Raw genomic sequence first — 21,583 nt, 5'->3', positions numbered from 1 at the left:
TTATTTTTTAGTTTGAGAGACTGTCACTGATGGCAGAAAGTTAATATCTACAGTATTTGTGGGATCAGCCCTGATTTGAGACGCGAACCGTTTAGAACGATTCAGTTCGATTTGGTGAACTGGTTCGACCGGTTCACTATAAAGATCCGGTTAAAAAGAACGATTCGTTCGCGAACCGGACATCACTAGTGCTTTAACCAAAACAGCAGCTGCAGTCCATTCAAACCAGCACCACCAACGTTAACGATGTTGAGTCGACGCCACAGAGTCAAAATCGGCCGTGTTGGCGACACGTGTTCATCTCGCGGCAACGCACGTGGTCACGTAGATCACAACGCTCTCATTAGTTGTAAGCAAACCAGCACTCTCAATACATTTTAATGGCCTAAGCAGACAGACAACAGCTTCACTTCACTATACAGTTATTTGCTTTCAAATCTAAATAAGCCATGACAGGAAACATGCTGGGGTCAATTTGTTCGTAAACATTGATAATGCTGCACACATTATTTAAAAATATACTCAGGTACTTAATTAGTATAATAATAATACTTGTGTATTTACTTATTAATGAATCTATATCGAAGCTAATAAATCAATATCGAATCGAAATCGAATCGAAGCCTCAAGAATCAAAATCGAATCGAATAGTGAAATTGCTAACAATACCCAGCCCTATAGATAACTATCAACCATGCCAGTTCTGTGCCTGTGGGAAGGGTATGAAAAGTCCTCACATCCCCTGCACAGCCTGGAACAAGATATTTATATCGATGATCTGCCATTTATGTAATTGTCCTTATCTTCACAATACCTGCAGAAGTTCTGATGATTCTGCTGTGCGGGTCCACGTTAATACTGTCTGGCCTTGAACATGGGCTGGAATATGCAAATTTTGGTGGCGTAGATATGATCCAGACTGTTACAGTCGTTGTTATGCCGTTAGCCGTTTTTCAGTGGCCTTTTGCAAGCACAAGATTTATATACGAAGGAGGAAACAATGGTGTTTGAGGCTCATGTTATGTCAGTTCCATGTACGGAACTCTTTTATCATTCAACTATGCTAAAGTAAACACAGTTTTATATTCTATGGCACTTTTAATTAGCTGATTATTTAGAACTATTTGCCAGTAAAGATTGTTTAGTAGTCAGATTTTTGTTGTTGTTGTTGTTATATCATATTTGACACATTTTACTAACTTTGTGCTTTTTAATCAGCTGAGATATCTAAATAGCATCTCATTTCTGTTTCTATTGACTCCAATGAACCAATGGACTAACACAATTAAGAACAATAATGTAGACATTCTCCTTCAATTTAAAATGGTCTTGTCTATATTATAAATACAAATACTGAAACAAAAAGCACCACATAATTTCACTTTGGCACTCAAATAAAAATAGTACCTATGGGAATACTTCACTCAAAAATGATGATTCCGTCATCATTTACTCACCCTCACGTAATTCCAAACCCATATGACTTTCATTATTCTGTTGAACGTGAGTGTAAGTAAATAATGACAGAATTTTCATTTTTGGATGAACTATTTCTTTAAAAAGCGATCTCCTGATACCTAAAGAAGTTTTCGAACCAAAGCATTTTACATATAAATTTACATATAGTTATTTAGCAGACACTTTTTTTCCAAAGCGACTTAAAAATGCAGACAACAATAGAAGCAATTAATTTTAGTGTCCCCACAGCACATTCCACGTTCCACAGCAAGAAGAAAAGCTGTCTATAAAAGAGAACAACTTAAAGAAAAAATAGTATACATCAATGCAAGTAAAAGTTATGAAGTTAGTTTAGTTGAATATTTAAAATAGTTTTATTTATTGATTTTAAAGCTTATTTATATGACTTTATGTAGGCTATTTATATTAATTTTAACAAAGTGCCTATTAATGATTGATTATCTAAAATGATAGAGCGTCTAGCACCAACAACCCTGCCACGTTCAAGGTCACCTATCACCTTTCTACCCCTTTCTGTTGCTCAATTTGAACTTCAGAAGATTGTCTTGACCAACAGTTTCCACAAAATATTAATCAGCACCGCTGTTTTAAACATTGATAATAGTAAGACATTTATTGAGCTCCAAGTCAATTCAAGTTTTTTAAAATCAATTTAGAAAACTATTCTTTTAAATTGTAAGACAAGACTTTAAGGCCAAATTTTTGGCCACTATAAATGTGTGGAAAGGCATGTTTTCAGTGTTATGTGAACTTACTTTTTTTCATTTGTCAAATTTAAATATGATGTCTGTCTACTGTCAGGTCGAAATCTGAGCTGCCTGGTGACTTTACCTCTAGTTTGTAATGTTGATGATTTTCCACTTTGCAGGAGTGTCCAGGTTAATGGATCTCCTTGCCGACTCCAGAGAAGTTATCCGTAACGATGTAAGTATTATTGCTCTACATTAACATGAGTGTTCGTACTGGAAGTCTCTGTTCAAATTAAATTAATCCATTTTACCTTTTTCCTTTTAAGGGTCTCCTACTGCTACAGCAGCTAACCAAAGGCAACGCAGCAATTCAGAAAATTGTGGCTTTTGAAAATGCATTTGAGAGACTTCTTGATATCATAACAGAGGAGGGCTCTAGTGATGGAGGTATGCAGTTAACATCGATTTTATTTTATTGCAGTTAAATAGCTAAGGGCACCCCTTAGTTTCCAAAGATTTTGCATTAACATCACTATTCACCTCACAGGGATTGTGGTGGAGGATTGTCTCCTGTTGCTGCTCAACCTCCTGAAGAACAATAGCTCCAACCAGAATTTCTTTAAAGAAGGCTCATATATACAAAAGATGAAGCCGTGGTTTGAGGTTGGGGATGACAACTCTGGCTGGTCAGCACAAAAGGTCACCAACCTCCATCTAATGCTGCAGGTCTGATATGAAAAATCTACTTAATAAGCTTATGCAGCGACTGTGTTCTTCCACAATATCTTGCTATCTTCTTCCACATGTTTATTGCCACTGGCTAGTGATCCGAACAGCTCCATGAGTTGGTGGGTGGGGCTACTGAATTACACGTTCTGTAAAGGCGTGTTTCGTCGTGTGATGACGTAAGGATGAAGCACACGATCGTTTTCTGGGCCTGGTGTCTATAAAAGCTTTTTTCTTTGACTAACAAGGAAGTTTTCAGCTCTGAAACTTACAGGATAATCTTATATTACCATGACCTTTTATATATCAAAAGCTCAAGGGAAAGTTGATTCCTCAATTCATCACCCCTTTAACATTTGTTAGTGCAAAATGATCCAACGTGAACAAACGCTGAAAAAATAGATTTAACAAAAATTAATAAATGCGTAGAAATATTTATCTCTCCTTGTTAGTTCATTTTAAGTAATGCATTAACTAATGTTAACAAATGAAACCTTACTGTAACCACGACCACCACGTCCTCCACCACCTCCTCCTTCTCCTCCTCCTTCTTCTTCTGTAATATAGAAGCAACTCAGTGAGCATTGTTTGGTGATGTGTTGTTGAGTTGAAATCTTTATTTATGTTTTGTCCCTGTAGCTGGTGCGAGTGATGGTTTCTCCAGTGAACTCTCCAGGGGCTACAGCCAGCTGTCAGAAGGCCATGTTCCAATGTGGTCTCCTTCAGCAGCTGTGCACCATCCTCATGGCCACAGGTGTTCCTGCAGACATCCTCACAGAGGTCAGATTTCTCTCAGAATCTTATTCTCATTGGCCTTGTTCACGCTAAAGGTCTGCAGCTGGTGCGAGAAAGATGCAAATAACAATATGCTCCTTATAGCACACAGTTGAGCGCAAAAGCCATTCAAAATATTTTCCATTGACTGTGAGCACAGATGGGCATGTGCAGTGTAGTTTCTGAGCACTCAAATCACTAGCACATGTGCACTTTTGGGCTAACACAAAAAAGTGTTGTACACGGACAGTATATGCATAAATCGGCGGACTGTGTTAATGAGGAAAGTTACGTCACGTTGACTGTCCGAGAGACAGATCGGAAAACGAATAATAATTTCAGTTTAACTGCTCAAATCCATTGTGATCTATTGGTTTCAATCTGAAGTGAAGAGTCAGATCAGAGTTCAAGTCTGTTCATTTGTTTTGTCATTCAGAGTGCAGTATAAATGCAGATTACGGTAATGATTAATCTAGTTGTAGACTGCTTTGTTGGCCTATATGTGGTATTTAATTTATTATTTGCATGGACTGAATTTTTCCTGTTTGACTGATGGGTCAGAAGCATTTTGTTTTCGAAAAAACAACTTTTCAGCACAAAGAACAATTTTAATTCTTGATTTTAAACTATGCTGCACTATGTCCAGGTGGCCATTATGTCGTATTCATGTCAAAAATATTTTTAACAAGGTAAGTATTTTTAGATAATTTATTTCTAATTTGATAAATATTTCACTAATTGTTATGTGTATGTTTTTACTTTCTTTAAATGAAATGGCATGATATATTCTGTCTTTATATCAGCCATCAGCCGCCCTGCTCTCTTATATTGGCCATAAAAAAAAAATCTATATTACCTGTGTTCTCTTATGCACTTCATTAGTTCAGAAACATTGTGAGGTGCTCTAAAAGAGTTGTGAATCTTCACTTGTATCACAATTCAATTAACAATCACAATACAGTCTTTTTGTCTTTGTTATTGAATAAAATCTATTTAACAAAAGCATTCAAGTAAGGAAAAATACAGAAATTAAATAATCAAATGTAAAAGTAGTTTACACTGCATAACGTCTTTAACATAACTTATTTAATACTTATTTATAATTATTAAGTCAAAAGTAGAGAGTGATTAACATTAATAGCAGCAGGTTTATTATATTAAAACTTAATGCATGGATAATCTTCAGATGTTTTTTTACATGTACTTAAGTCATAAGTGATTGTTATGTGAATACTGAATTTGGGTCACATGCTGTCTAAGAAAGGTGTTTTTCTGTGCGTGTGCTTCCGGTGTGTCATTCAGCACAAGTAATGCATTGTGATCTTTTCCGTGGCTTGATGCGCTTAATATAACTCTGTTTAACAACAAGCACGATCTGCACTTTTTCTCATTCATGCATGTTCTTTTTTTGAAGAGTGAAACATCAGACACAAGTGCTTTTGCTTACAAAGGACAGTATTCTCTCTTATCATTTTTGCTGCTCTCAAATGTTCAAGCCACTTGACATTGAAGCCTGTTTCGTTACTGTAGCAACTAATGTAGAACACTAGATATTGAGACCACTGGACAAAGAGGATCTCTATTGAGCATTTGCAAAGTGGCCATTAACACAAAACATGTTTTTGCATTGAAAACGCAAGATATGGAATGTAAAAATTGCTAGATATTGAGAAAGTTTAATTTTATCTTGAATGTGCATTTTCAGAATGCCGTGTCATGCACAGAATGGTTAAATACCACCGTCTGGTGCATGTTTACATGGAGAACAATGGAAAACTAGCACAGTGGAATTCAAATGTGTGTTCTCTGTGAACGGCATCTAGTCTGTGCAGCGTTCAGTTCTAATTATCGGCTTTGAAAAAAATGTATTGTGTAGAATTTAATCTTGCACACAAAGGGGATGTTTCTTTACCCGTGCAGTTCTTTTTAACGGTACCAACGATGTACCACTAAATTGTTTTAATTTTTGTTTATTTGTCTGTCTTGTATAGACCATCAATACTGTGTCAGAGGTCATACGTGGATCTGAAGTGAATCAGGACTACTTTGCTTCTGTTAACGCACCATCCAATCCACCAAGGTCTGGTTTGTCCTTTGTACTGTTTTTGATCAAAAAAGTATTTTCTGGTAAAGAGTTGAGAAAAAGAGCATGTTTGCTGTTTTCTCCAGGCCTGCAATTGTGGTTCTTCTCATGTCAATGGTGAACGAGAGACAGCCGTTTGTTCTCCGATGTGCTGTACTTTACTGCTTCCAATGCTTCCTGTACAAGAACCATAAAGGACAAGGGGAGATTGTAGCCACACTGCTGCCCTCCACTATAGATGGTAAGAATTGCACCAACTAGTCACTTAGTTCTGCCATTAGATGAAGATGTCTATTCATGAATCACATGACTTAAATGTAGGGCTGCATAATTATTCCAGTTTGTAATCATGATTACAATTACGGATGCCAAAATTTTGTAATCGTTCAAAGGTGCAAAAAGTCCACTTACATTAGTGTGTGCTTATAATGTTTTTCTTTCTTTCTACAGTTTATCTTAAGTTTTTTTTCCCATTGTTTTAATTTTAGATTTAGTATTACATTATAATACCATGCATATTTTAACTTTCTTCTTATTTAAAGCTGTAGTCTGTAACTCTTTGGTTATAAATTGTGGTATGGTGGATTTTCACGGGAAATTTAAGCATGTCTTTGCGTCATTACATCACGTCTGTATACATAAAGAAAGAGTCTGGCTAGTTTTAGTTATGCTTTTCTTTGAGAAAAGAACAAAGAACGGCACTGAAATCATTCTTAAATGACAACTCCGGCGTTTTCTTTTTTTTTGTTGTTTTTTTTTCTCCTCTTGATCGTTATACCTTTGTGAGTACAGTCTATAGAAAAAAAAACGAACCGGATTGGTGCTTGCAACACAGAGTTATTACAGTTAATGCCCAGAGCTCCCACCCAGCTAAAACGGCAGCTCAATACACGTAAATGGTCTCTTTGTGCCTCTTAACAGACACAAAATGCATTTAAAATATCTGTCCAACCTGAACTGGTCTCTTACATGACAACGAGATGCGTTTAGCCACTTAGCCATTGTTTAAGTTCACCTGTTTTAGGTAGCTAGCTGTGTCTCACGCTGAAGTCCCGTGGGGACTCAACGGTAGCCGGAAAAAAAGAGGAAATGCCTCTTGTCCAGTTGGGAAGAGTGTTGTGTGTGTAAAGCAAGATGATATTAAATTACTGCACATCTTTCCTCAAGCCGTGTGTGCCCAAATGGAAGGATAAATAAAGTTTACATTACCTCCACAGTTACTGCACCTGTCTTTAACCACGGAATGGCATTTTTCTTCAACCGGCCCGGCTGTGTTGTGACTTTGTAAGTTAGTCAAGTGTTCGCTGCAAATTTTTACAATTCGGAAAGGCACAAACGCGAACAATTTCTTCTTCACTCGTGAGCCCGATCAGATCATCACTCCAGTGATGTCCGGTCATGAACCAATCGTTCTTTTATACGATGTACGAAAAGCAGCTGATACTGAGCTTGCGCGAGTAACTGAACGAGCAGCGGTCCTCAGGATCAGCAGTACAGGATCGAAAACTATTTCTCTCAGACACGTTCAATATTGAGTACCGTCGAGCCGATGAGCAGAGCCTCTTCATACACACGATACTCCTCCCCACTGGACTGTTTTTCCGGCTACCGCAGGACTTCAGCGCGAGACACAGCTAGCCGCCTAAAACAGGTGAATTTAAACAATGGCTGATGGGCTAAACGCATCTCGTTGTCATGTAAGGGCCTGTTCATGTTGGACAGACATTTTAATTACATTTTGTGTCTGTTAAGAGGCACAAAGACACGCTTTACGTCTATGCCCGCACAGCTGCCGTTTTAGCTGGGGGGGGGGGGGGGGGGGCTCTGGGCATTAACTGTAATAACTGTGTTGCAAGCACCAATCTGGTTCGTTTTTTTTTTCTATAGACTGTACTCACAAAGATAACGATCAAGATAAACGTAAAAATTCACCGGAGTTGTCCTTTAAGAAGGGCAGAGGTGTTCGGAGTTTTGCCGACCAAATACGGTGAAAGTTTAATCTATCAACAAGCTCCACTTCTCGTTGCTCTGGATGGTTGTAGCGCTATCCAATTGCGTGCAGAGGGAGTTTGAAAGACAACCGTTGATCCCGCCCCTCGGATTGAGCCCTGTCAATGGCGAGTTCCCAGACCAAACATCTTGATGTGGGTCTGGCTTGACATTTTCCGGTGTAAATTCTTATTTAGGTTATACTCCAAGACGTAGAATCTGGGATTCTGAAGTAGAGTACCCACACTGGTGCGGTTACTGATTGCAAATCCGCACATACACCTCAAAGCATTAGATTAATCTGCGCAGAGGAGCCGTGCCGATGCACAACTTGCGTACAGATAACTCCGCAAATAACTGCAATTGCAGGTTTTAAACATAGATGGTGACACAGTCAAAACTTACTTTAAATAACATACCAAACCAATGTATATTTGACATTTGAGGCTTATTTCTTTAGAAAAGCAATACAAGTTTTTCAACAGTGTTTTCAGCTTGTTTTTTTATATAACAATATGGCATGCATCACTTCAGACAGTGGCATAAAGCTATTCAGAACATCATTGTGTAAATTGTGTTAATCGTAATTAATAATTGCAATCACAATTTCAAAGGAATAATCAATAATTATATGTCATAATCGTGCATCCCTACAGTTGCACTTATTTTATACATGGTGACAGCAGGAGGACACTTTTTCTGTGTAGCTGTGTCATTTTCTGTAATTACCAATATTATATAGAATGTGAAATAAAAAAGGTACAACTAGAGCACTTTTTTACCGAAGCATTATTATTATTATTATCATCATCATCATCATTTATTAAAGTTTATACATATTTTTTGACATTTATGCACTTTGGACATCTGAGATAGGTATTCTGTTTTTTATGTTTGAATTCACTGTCAATTTCCCATTGCATATCCCTGTCTCTCTGTCCCTCAGCTAACTCTGTCTCGGCGGGACAGCTGTTGTGTGGAGGTCTGTTCTCAGCAGACTCCCTGTCAAACTGGTGTGCCGCTGTGGCTCTGGCTCATGCGCTGCAGGATAACCTCACCCAGAAAGAGCAGCTACTGCGGGTACAGTTGGCCACTAGTCTGGGCAAGCCACCTGTTTCCCTTCTGCAGCAGTGCACCAACATCCTGTCCCAGGTACCCTCTTTTAAATGTATAGCGCGTGTTTACTCATTGGGGTTTTTAATGTTTTGCCTCAGTAATTCTACCGTATTTGCCTTTTTGGACACACTTTGTTAAAAAGACAGGGATATGTTGTGTTTTGTTTGCTGGTAGGGTGTGCGATGGGTATCGTCTACAATAATATTTAGATTGTTGTTTTAATTAGTCTTTTATTTCTTAATGATATAGTTAAAGGTAGGGTAGGTAAGAATAATCTAAAACACTTTTGTTCAAAAATGTAAGTACTCTGAAAAAGAGAGTATAAAAATCGAGTGACTCTAGACTTTTTAATCTGCATTAAACACCGCTCATTATTTTAGTTCGGGACGAAACAAGTGATTGGCTTGGGCGACTGTCACTCTCTCTCGCTACCATGGCTACCACCACTTTTGCTACAGGATCTGCCCACATGCGCGCGGTTCGAAACCTAGGAAGAGAAAAGGCATTCAAAATTCACATTGCTGGCTTTTGCAGTCATAGAAGGCAAACAATGCAAAAAAAACGAAGACGGTACAAGAAAAGGCAATGCACAAGAAGTCTTTGGATAAACAAAGAAATCAAACGCGTAAAAATCGAGTCAATATCTGCATGGCTTTCCAACGATGGCGAGAACTGAGGGACCTCAAGGGGTCTGAAAAACGACTCCTTGATGGCTGTATTTCTGCTGGACAGGTAATCTCTCATTTTGATTATACATTTTTTTGGTTTATGTTTTCATGAAGCATATACAGTCTTGTTCAAAATAATAGCAGTACAATGTGACTAACCAGAATAATCAAGGTTTTTAGTATATTTTTTATTGCTACGTGGCAAACAAGTTACCAGTAGGTTCAGTAGATTGTCAGAAAACAAACAAGACCCAGCATTCATGATATGCACGCTCTTAAGGCTGTGCAATTGGGCAATTAGTTGAAAGGGGTGTGTTCAAAAAAATAGCAGTGTCTACCTTTGACTGTACAAACTCAAAACTATTTTGTACAAAAAAAAAATTTTCCTGGGATTTAGCAATCCTGTGAATCACTAAACTAATATTTAGTTGTATGACCACAGTTTTTTAAAACTGCTTGACATCTGTGTGGCATGGAGTCAACCAACTTGTGGCACCTCTCAGCTGTTATTCCACTCCATGATTCTTTAACAACATTCCACAATTCATTCACATTTCTTGGTTTTGCTTCAGAAACAGCATTTTTGATATCACCCCACAAGTTCTCAATTGGATTAAGGTCTGGAGATTGGGCTGGCCACTCCATAACATTAATTTTGTTGGTTTGGAACCAAGACTTTGCCCGTTTACTAGTGTGTTTTGGGTCATTGTCTTGTTGAAACAACCATTTCAAGGGCATGTCCTCTTCAGCATAGGGCAACATGACCTCTTCAAGTATTTTAACATATGCAAACTGATCCATGATCCCTGGTATGCGATAAATAGGCCCAACACCATAGTAGGAGAAACGTGCCCATATCATGATGCTTGCACCTCCATGCTTCACTGTCTTCACTGTGTACTGTGGCTTGAATTCAGAGTTTGGGGGTAGTCTCACAAACTGCCTGTGGCCCTTGGACCCAAAAAGAACAATTTTACTCTCATCAGTCCACAAAATGTTCCTCCACTTCTCTTTAGGCCAGTTGATGTGTTCTTTGGCAAATTGTAACCTCTTCTGCACATGCCTTTTTTTAACAGAGGGACTTTGCGGGGCGTTCTTGAAAATAGATTAGCTTCACACAGACGTCTTCTAACTGTCACAGTACTTACAGGTAACTCCAGACTGTCTTTGATCATCCTGGAGGTGATCATTGGCTGAGCCTTTGCCATTCTGGTTATTCTTCTATCCATTTTGATGGTTGTCTTCCGTTTTCTTCCACGTCTCTCTGGTTTTGCTCTCCATTTTAAGGCATTGGAGATCATTTTAGCTGAACAGCCTATCATTTTTTGCACCTCTTTATAGGTTTTCCCCTCTCTAATCAACTTTTTAATCAAAGTACGCTGTTCTTCTGAACAATGTCTTGAACGACCCATTTTCCTCAGCTTTCAAATGCATGTTCAACAAGTGTTGGCTTCATCCTTAAATAGGGGCCACCTGATTCACACCTGTTTCTTCACAAAATTGATGACCTCAGTGATTGAATGCCACACTGCTATTTTTTTGAACACACCCCTTTCAACTAATTCAACTAATTGCCCAATTGCACAGCCTTAAGAGCGTGCATATCATGAATGCTGGGTCTCATTTGTTTTCTGAGAATCTACTGAACCTACTGGTAACTTGTTTGCCACGTAGCAATAAAAAAATATACGAAAAACCTTGATTATTCTGGTTAGTCACATTGTACTGCTATTATTTTGAACAATACTGTATCACTAGCACATGTAGCTGCCTAATATAGCTAACATAACATTACTAATGGCTAAGTAAATAGCATTGTAACTTCATGCTAAGTAGAGATGATAAGTACTCAATATGCTTAGCTCAAGTTTAGCGCTGTCGTGATGCATTTCGCAAAATTTAACTTTTGATAAAAAAATACATGTGTAAAAGCTAGTACATCGCATCCAGGAACTTTTTTTAGAACTAAGTTAGCTTAAGATACTACTAATCAACTAATATAAAGTGTTTTGCATGTAAGAGTTCCCATGCTTTCATCATGGGAACTCTTACATGCACAACACTTTATATGTTGTTAATTTTGCACGAAATTCATCTTCATCACAGTATAAATGATGTTATTGGAAAAACATGTATCAATGCTACCCGTTTTTAGCTAGATTTGACTGTACAGCCAAATCTAATTTTGTCGCAATATTATCCTGTTTGACACTGTGAAGCTGCTTTGACACAATCATGATTGTAAAAGCGCTATATAAATAAAGTTGATTGATTTGCCTTATAAATATAACTAGCTTGTTTCTGAATCAAACAAAAATATATTTTAAACTTTACCAGTATCGATATTCTAGCTTTGATAGTGAGTACTGTTTATATTCATACTGATAAAGTTAGATTTTTTTATTACATGTGGTTCTAACATGATGTCACTACATGCACTCTGCTCGTCTCAGGTAAATAATGCGTCTTCCAGCTGAGCGGTCGGCTTAGCGTGTTCCTGTATTTTGGGGGCGTGACTTTGGAAAGAGCCCAGAAGGGAGAAGGTGGAGTGAATGGAAATAATGAGCTGTCTTTAAAACAGTCATAAGAGGTCTACAGACACTCAATTTTTATACCTTCTTTTTCAGAGTACTTACATTTGATGTATGTATTGATATATAAAGAATGTTTAAACAAATTTGGAAAAAACGTTTTTTAACCAATTCTACATTTAAGCAATATCATATCATACACGCAAGATCACTACTTTCCCCGAATATCAGCATGATTGCAAATGTTTATTGACCGGTATAATCACAATAGGTTAAAAATGTGTTATATTTTAGACACCACTTTGTCAATATTTACTTTTTTTTGTGCTAAATTAGATGAACGAATGACTCAATTAATCAGTCATAATTATACATATAATACTTGTATTCCTGGTGTAAATGCATCTAAATGCTGCTTTTGATGTTGCTTCTCTGCCAAATATTGTATAACTTTCGTCATCAACAAAATGCCACAAAATGACGAAAACGAGATATCATGTGGTGCTGATTTACAAGTTTGTTCTCAGACTAAACATCAAGACCACCTTTTTCAACCATCAGCTTGGTTATCCAACAGCTAGACTAGCACCAAACCAACATAAACCATCTTCGACCATCATAAAAGTTCATGCTGGTCTAAGCTGTTTTTTCGGCAGTTCTGGGCTAAGGTCATTCTGAACTCATATGGGAATGGTAGCTTGTGGTTGTCGCTGAATTTCAAAGTGAACTGTGCTGTGGTTTTTGCAGGGTGATAAGCTCAACCGGAGGGTGAGTATCTGAGCGTGGGCAGTTTAATGTTATGGTGTGGCTTGGCATCATTTTCACAATGAGGGTTCATTAGGTGTTTTGTGTTCCTTCTGTTTGTTGTTTCTGCCCTGTTTGTTGTGTTCCCTTACTGACCCTGGCAGCCCTGGCTTTGACCATTTGATTTTCAACTGCTGGCTGCATGCTCTGGTCTTTTGGGCTTATTCGGGAAGATACAGATGTTTCGGACTCTGTAAAATCTGTACTGTTATTTACCCCTTTCAGGTGGCTGCTAAGTCCAATCAGTTTATGACTAGAGGTCGACCATTAGTGGATTTTACCAATAATAACTAGGTTGGACCACACTGGCCGATAATCAGTTAATCAGCCGATAGTTTTTAAAATGAATTCTGAATACAATAACTAGTGCTGAACTTTATTTAAAAAAAAATGAAAAACAGTACTGAACCATGAAAATGTAATGTACTTTTTAAATAAAAAATATTAAGATATCAATTATACCTTGATCTTGATTGGAAATATAAAAATGGATTAGTAAATGTTAAAATGAAGAATACTTTTAAATACAGTAATTTTTGTAAAGTATTACATTTTAAATGTGTAACTTCGCTCCATAACGAATGCATAAAAGAAACCAGCTGGATATAAACTAATGCAAATAGATTTTAATAATGATATTAAACATTTGGGTCAGACTTGCGTGTGTTTTTGCTACACTTTTTTAACTGTTTGATGTACTACCATGTTTGATTTTCGAATTGTTCCAGCAATAGGTTATTAATCGGTAAAACCATTCAATTGGTCGACTTCTATTTATGGCTGTAAATATTCATTTAAAACTAGGGATGCACCAATAAAAAAAAAACTGCATTCTGTAGGCCATGAATGTTTTGTGAAAATTATCAAAACTACTGGTGTGAATGGAAACTTTTTTTTAAACGCTGGCAAGGAATGAGTTAACTTGTCTGTCTTTACAAGCATACTCGCCAAGACCGACATTTTGATATAATTTTGTGTGAAATAAAAGTGAAAGAGAACTCGATTAAGTATTTGCATGTTGTCTATAACATGGCTTTGGATGTACAGTGAGGAAAATAAGTATTTGAACACCCTGCTATTTTGCAAATTCTCCCACTTAGAAATCATGGAGGGGTCTGAAATTGTCATTGTAGGTGCATGTCCACTGTGAGAGACATAATCTAAAAAGAAAATCCTGAAATCACAATGTATGATTTTTTTTAAAGAGGGGGTGATCTCATGTCAATCTTGAGTACCTATAGAGTAGTATTGCATCCTTCATATCTTCGAAAAGTCTTTAGTTTTATTATATTTATAAAAGAAATATGGGCTGTACCGAGTCTTTCCGGAAAAAACCGAGCGCCTGGAGGCGTATCGTGTGGGCGGAGCTAAAGAATGACGAGTCGAAGATCCGAATCAGATCCGAAGGCTGAAATAAATTGAACAAGAGAAACAGCAAGAGCAGGACGTCCGTCTCTGTGGTATGTACTGTATTTAGTGGCCTGTCAACATTTGTGTGTCTTTACTCGCAGTTTATGAGGACATGATTCGGTTTATGGACTATTGTATGCGACTAAACCTTAGCAGTGGCAAGCAAAACGGTTTTGCACGTCAGACTAGTGTAACGTTATACATAGATTATCTCATTGGTTATACGTTATACAACAATGGAGTCCGTTAGCGCATTTGAATGACGAAGCACGCGATCGTGTCGTTTACTGATGTTTACTCACGCGACAACAGCATAGACATTTGAAGTAGTTTTACTCACCGGCTGCTTCCAAAGCAGGACCGAACCCTTATCTCTGGGACCGCTCCTTCAAAAACACACTTCTTTGGTATGATTTGGTAAATTCCTGACAGCAGTGAACGGTGGAGATCCACTTTGCGACGCGACTAAAGCGATGTTGTGAAGCTTCCCGTCATTTCTGCGTTCAAATCGGTTCAAATGCAGCGCTCCCTTTCCGTAATGCTGTGCTGAAGCGTTAAAGTCAATCTACGTCAACCATAGGAATAAAGTGGAGCGTGGCACAACCATAGGGCGCGTCAGACATGTTCACGGATGACTGGACCTGCACCTGAGAGTGTTTGTGGGCGTGCATTTCCTCTCTCGCTCTAGTCACGCGCGCGCGCACCCTACCGGGAGAAGAGCCCGTACGGCCCATACAAGGACCTTCCGCTCTGTTCACGTCAAGTCGAGCCATACTCGAAAAAAACTCTCCGAAACTTGTGAGAAACCGGAAGGAGTATTTTTAACACAGAAATACTCCATCAAACTTCCAACATTAGTTTTTGAAACTTTGTCCATGTTAAGGATGGGAATCCAAGTCTTTAACAGTGTAAAAAGCTCAGTATGCATGAAACAGCATTTCACCCCCCCCTTTAACTATTTATTTGTATGATACAGCTGCAAATAAGTATTTGAACACCTGAGAAAATTAATGCTAATATTTGATACAGTAGCCTTTGTTTGCAATTACAGAGGTCAAATGTTTCCTGTAGTTTTTCCTCCACACAGATCTTCTCTAGATCAGTCAGTTGTCTGGCCTGTTGCTGAGAAACACAGAGTTTAAGCTCCCTCCAAAGATTCTCTATTGGGTTTAGGTCTGGAGACTGGCTAGGCTACGCCAGAACCTTGATATGATTCTTACAGAGCCACTCCTTGGTTATCCTGGCTGTGTGCTTCAGGTCATTGTCATGTTGGAAGACCCAGCCTCAACCCATCTTCAATGCTCTAACTGAGGGAAGGAAGTTGTTCCCCAAAAACTTGCAATACATGACCCCAGTCATCCTCTCCTTAATTCAGTGCAGTCGCCCTGTCCCATGTGCAGAAAAACACCCCCAAAGCATGACGCTACCATCCCCATGCTTCACAGTAGGGATGGTGTTTTTGGGATGGTACTCATCATTCGTCTTCCTCCAAACACATTTAGTGGAATTATGACCAAAAAGTTATATTTTGGTCTCATCTGACCACATGACTTTCTCCTATGACTCCTCTGGATCATCCAAATGTCATTGGCAAACTTAAGACGGGCCTGGACATGTGCTGGTTTAAGCAGGGGACATGCATGATTTCAAACCATGACGGGTGGACAGGTGTCTATGCAGCTAACGACCTCAAACAGGGGCATCTAATTTAGAATAATAAATGGAGTGGAGGTGGACATTTTAAAGGCAGACTAATGCCGCATTCACGCAGTGCGTAGGCGTTAACACTTCCCATTTACTTTCAAATGGTGACATCATCCATTGCCGAACTGAATTGTGGGTTCCTTCGCATTGCTTCACTCTCGTTGCAAGCGGCAGAAGTTGAAGATTTCTCAACTTTTCAAGCGCCAACGCAGGCGTCATACAACCAGTTCGCCGTATGCAAATATCCTAGAGCAGACGCTAGCCAATTGCTTTCATTTAAAACGCCAGTGAATGAAGATCGAAAAAAGATTAAAATGGAGGAAAAACTCATTATTGCGGTGGTTAATCACCCGTTCCTTTTCAACCAATCTTTATACAGTCCCTGACAAAAGTCTTGTCGCTTATCTATTTTCTAGAAATACCTGATATTAACCTGACCTTTAATTAATTCATTGGTGTTAGAAATAGCTCATATGAAAAGCTAAAACCCTCCCAAATGATGTTTAATGCACTGAAATAAATAATTTTCACAGAAAAAATATTTATCATTTAATCAAGACAGAAAGGTCAAATTTTGGCAAGACAAAAGTTTTCTCACCTATACAGAAATTGAACAAATTTACTGCAAATACAAAAATATGTCAGCAAATTAAGTTGTGGTGCTGTGAGATCCAAATGTAATATCTTGTATGACTTCCATGAGCTTGAAGGACTGCATCCATGCGGTTTGGCAAGGATTCATACAATTTATTGATGAAGTCATCAGGAATAGCTAAGAAAGCAGTCTTGCATGCCTCCCAGAGTTCATCAATATTTTTTGGTTTCGTCTTCCATGCGTCCTCTTTCATCCTACCCCACATATGCTCAATGATGTTCATGTCTGGTGACTGGGCTGGCCAATCCTGGAGCATCTTGATCTTCTTGAGGAACTTTGATGTGGAGATGGAAGTATGCGATGGAGCACCGTCCTGCTGCAGAATTTGGCCTCTTATATGGTTGGGAATAAGAGGTAGCTAAGATTTCTTGGTATTTTAGACTATTGATGTTGCCTTCCACCCTGCAGATTTCTCGCACACCCCCATACTGGATGTAACCCCAGACCATGATTTTTCCGCCACCAAACTTCACTGTTTTCTGGGTGAATCTCGGATCCATTCGGGCACCAGTAGGTCTCCTGCAATATTTGCGGCGACTGTGGTGTAATTCAACAGAAGATTCATCTGAAAAATCCACCTTCTGCCACTTTTCCTGCGTCCATCCTTTTAGCAGGCTGTGGGCCTTGGCAAATGCCACACGGTTTTGTGTCTCGACTGTCTCGACCATGGAGGCCATTTCGAGACAGAATCCGACAAACTGTTCTGGTTGACACAGGGACTTCAGGTGACCAGGTCTAGTGGAGCTCTGCTGCAGTGGAAAATGGGCTGGCCTTGGATTTTCGAGCAAACAAACGGTCCTCTCGAGCAGTTGTCTTGCGGGGTCTGCCTGACCTGGGCTTGTCAAAAACGTCTCCAGGCTTTTCAAATCTTTTTTTATCTTCTGTACTTGACGCTGAGACACATTGAAGGTGTCTGCCACATCAGCAGTGGATCTGGTCTTCAGCCTCTTGATAATCAAAACTTTAGTCTCAGGGTGAATCTTAAGCATGTTTGCAGAGGTCTAGTTGCAGTTGATGTGAAGGACTAGTGTACTGGGGTTCTTTTTATACACACTTGAGACCTAATTGATCCATTATTAGTCACAGGTGAAGCTCATATGACAAGGTGACAACACTTATGTCTTTGCAAAAATTGACTCAATGGGCTTTACCAAGCTGTGAATATTAGAATACTTTTTGAAAGTTTAGTTTTTCACTGAAACATTATCACAAAAGCTGGTGGGATTAAAATGAGCCATTTCTTGTAAAAAATCTTGATTAGAAATATATTTCAGCGGCACTTTAGGTCAATTTGTACACAAGCGTCAAGACTTTTGTCAGGGACTGTATACTTACCGGAACACAAACCGGAGAGACCAGGCTTGGAAGGAGGTGGCAGAGACGGTTGGTGAATCTGGTATGTGTCGTGTTTGTTAGTATTCTGGTTATGTACTCTGTTTATCAATGAATGACAGGCAGCATAGTATATCGTACGTGGTTCAAATTGCCACTATCCCCCAGTCAAATGAGGAATAAAATATTAAAATGATGTTTTCAGACACAAAATAATATTGCATACTTGCAGAAAATAGAAATATATATTCCAGAATCTTTTTTATTTGGCATATTTTAATTAAGTTTAATATTTTTTTAAATAAACAAGTTTAGACACTTGAGCAACACTTGTTGTATTTAAATGAATTGTTTACTTTATGTACGTTTTTGCATGACAGATGATACATGTAGGAACCGTTGGAAGTCATTGAGGGACAGATCAATGCTCAAACAGTGAATTGTCCAGACACAGCTCCCGGACCAGTACGTGATATTCTTCCTGCTGTTGGCACTTTTTCAGGATTGAATGTACGCAACAGCTGTAGTTGCGTTGCAACAGTTGCAGTGCACTGACAACAACTACACAGGCAATCGCATTCGCACATACAACCAAATCGGCATCCATTTGCGCTTTATGTTGTGTTGTGGTCCAAGCGGCAAGTAATTTGATTGGCTGTTGTCACTATGACGATCGCATCAGCATCAAACTTCACCTACGCCCTCCGTCAAGCGTTAACGCCTATGCTCCGTGTGAAAGCGGCGTAACAGGTCTTTGAGGGTCAGAACTCTAGCTGATAGACAGGTGGTCAAATACTTATTTGCAGCTGTATCATACAAATAAATAGTTAAAAATCATATATTGTGATTTCTGGATTTATTTTTAATTTTTTTTGATTATGTCTCACATTGGACATGCACCTATAATGACAATTTCAGACCCCTCTCCATGATTTCCAAGTGGGAGAACTTGAAAAATAGCTGGGTGTTCAAATACTTATTTTCCTCACTGTATGCACACACAAGATTTCTCAGTGAGTGTAGAATTTAGTTCTTTATCGCAACTCCATTCGCATGGCTTACAAATGTGCAAAGGATATGATGCTGCGCTAGCCTCATTGTCGAGCCCTGCTATATTTTGTGCAGATATCTTGTTGTTTTAGCAAGTATTTAATTATTTTAACCGTGTTGTATTATGCAACAAGCAACTCAGTGGCTTCACACATTTATTTATTAAAATATTGGTTTGTTTATTATTGGCCATTTGAATGCTATAGCCGATATGCTGATGGTTTTAAATCAGCTGATACATCGGTGCATCTCTACTCAATTACTATTCCTGATGGATTTTTCTGCTGCCTAATACTTTCTGGTTTGCTCTTTTACAATTTTCTATGAACATCTTAGTTATCTTTCTTATAAAATAAATTTATCACTAAGAAAATTGGAAAATTTCTTATTTTTTTACTTATTTGAATTTTCATTATGCCTTTTTTACCCCTAAAACTAACAGTTCATATAAGCTATCCCTTACAGACGCTGTATAGACACTTGAACAATAAAATCCTCCCTGGAGTGTTTAAATATAAACTTTTATTGTTCCTTTTAAATACCATATTGCTAGTTTGTAATATCCATTGATACCATTCAGAAGAGAACCTTAAAAAAAAAAAAAAAAATGAATGCTTTATTTAATCAAGGACTGTCACTCTTTAAATTGATCGATAATGGTAATAAATAACGAAATTTGTAATGTTAAAAAAGCTTTCTAAGGCAAATAAATTATGTTCTTTTTTTTCTTTTTTTATTTATCATGGTTCTGACAAAAAAACATTAAGCCGAACAGTTGTTTTCAACATTGATGATGATAAGAAACGTTTCTTGAGCACTCAGTCACCTTATTAGAATGATTTCTGAAGGATCATGTGACTGTTATTAGTAATTCAAATTTTTGTGTTTCTATTACAGGAATAAATTACAAATTAAAAATAAAAAACACAATTTCTTTTACAGTTACTTTACTGTTTTACTGTATTTTTGATCAAATAATTGCACCAGCATAAAAGGCTTCTTTCAGAAACATTTTTAAAAAATCTTACAGCACCAAACTTCACACTGAAAAACAGTGACTTGTAGTGTGCTACAAGTACTTGGATGTTATTGTTCAAAATAATAGTGTGGATTTTTAAAAACTTTATGCACTTAGTGGTCAACTCTCTTCATGAATTAGAGAGGCTACTGCTAGTACTAATGGCAACACGTGCATTTGAATGCGTCAATGTGTGTAATAAAAAATGTTAAATGTTCCATTTGACATTATAAGACTTCTAAAATGTATGCTCTTTATGGTAGATTTTATAATCTAAGTGCATGGTATAATTAATACACCAATTGGGGTGCAACTCTTAGCGTCCTTGTAAGGCTGTGTTTGTTTTTAGACCACATTTTGCATTGAGAAACTTCCAATTTTGTGTTGCGGTTTTATTGGCATTTTATCCTCAAAAGCTAATTAACATTTGTGTGTTTGTGTGTGTGCCAGCATATACTGCATATACATCTTCTCAATGCTTTGAAAGCCTTTAACTTTCAGAATTTGTCACTAACAGATGCTTTTTAGCCAGTTTACTAATTGCAGGTATGCTGTGATAGAATTTGGAGTAAGGTCTTTCTTTGTAGTTTTTAGGCCACTTGAAATTTGAAATTGAAACTAATCACACGATGTAGCACTGTAATTTGTGCCTGTTGTTCTTTAGCTCTTTAGATAATTTGCCAACAAACATTTGTGAAATGTATTATTTTTATTATCTGTAGACTAATGGAAAATCCTTTGGTCAAAAAGATCTTGTGTACAGGTCAAAGACAAGTTCTGACAGTTCTGACTCAAAAAAGCAACCTTCTGCAATCTTGCTATTTATTGTATTTCTGCAGAAAATAGCAAATATGATTTGGAGAACCTTGAAAATACTTTCTAAAGCCCTATTCAGTTGCTAATTGTTTGAGTCATGGGGTCGTAAGATATTTTCATTAATAACAAGGGCTAGTCTGACATCCTGGATTCAGTAGGCAATAAAATTGTCAATGAAAGTCTTTCTCCCACCACCTGCGTAAAAATCCCTGGCCAAATTACCTACTGTTTTTTTGACAGACACCAAGGTAGTATGGTAATTTAATTTTATCTTTCCAATTCCACATCTCTGAGTTTTCAAGAGGAGAACACTTCAAAATTCGATGTTTAAATCATTTTTTATTTAACTGCTGAGCACGAGACAGTTGCGCTTTGCGGTTATTGAAATGCATTTTAAAGATCTAGCCTACACTTTTATAACTGAAATGCTGGAAAGTATTTACAAGAACAATATTTCTTGTAAATTAACTTATTTCTGCATTTAAAAACAACAAAAAAAACATGTCTGTATTTTTCAAAAAAAATTCTATTACTTTCTAGGATATTTGAATAATTAAATAATAATTAGGATATTATTTTTCTATTATTAAATCAAATATGAATGTATACTTATTATTCCAAGTATTTTTTATTTACAGCAGAAAAACTTAGGAAAAATAAATCACCATCACGAGTTTTATCATTAAGGTGACATGCAAATTTATTTTTACGGCCATCCACATGAGGAAAAATTACCGTC

General features: G+C 37.7%; 1 protein-coding gene across 4 annotated transcripts in view; it reads left to right on the top strand.

The window, feature by feature from the left end:
- Positions 1 to 21,583, top strand: part of uso1 (USO1 vesicle transport factor) — a 37,055-nt gene that overhangs the window by 6,714 nt on the left and 8,758 nt on the right. For 2 of the 4 annotated variants that reach the window (XM_067441622.1, XM_067441621.1), the window contains 8 exons: positions 2,348 to 2,403; positions 2,495 to 2,615; positions 2,716 to 2,894; positions 3,534 to 3,674; positions 5,660 to 5,748; positions 5,838 to 5,992; positions 8,687 to 8,892; positions 12,803 to 12,823. In XM_067441622.1, the coding sequence (XP_067297723.1) occupies positions 2,348 to 2,403; positions 2,495 to 2,615; positions 2,716 to 2,894; positions 3,534 to 3,674; positions 5,660 to 5,748; positions 5,838 to 5,992; positions 8,687 to 8,892; positions 12,803 to 12,823 (968 nt within the window). The remainder of the gene's footprint in view (positions 1 to 2,347; positions 2,404 to 2,494; positions 2,616 to 2,715; positions 2,895 to 3,533; positions 3,675 to 5,659; positions 5,749 to 5,837; positions 5,993 to 8,686; positions 8,893 to 12,802; positions 12,824 to 21,583) is intronic. The other 2 variants (XM_067441624.1, XM_067441623.1) reach the window with 1 other exon arrangement.

The sequence above is a fragment of the Pseudorasbora parva genome, chromosome 4 (genome assembly GCF_024679245.1).
Source record: "Pseudorasbora parva isolate DD20220531a chromosome 4, ASM2467924v1, whole genome shotgun sequence".
NCBI lineage: Eukaryota > Metazoa > Chordata > Actinopteri > Cypriniformes > Gobionidae > Pseudorasbora > Pseudorasbora parva.
This window is presented reverse-complemented; position numbering and strand designations above follow the sequence as displayed.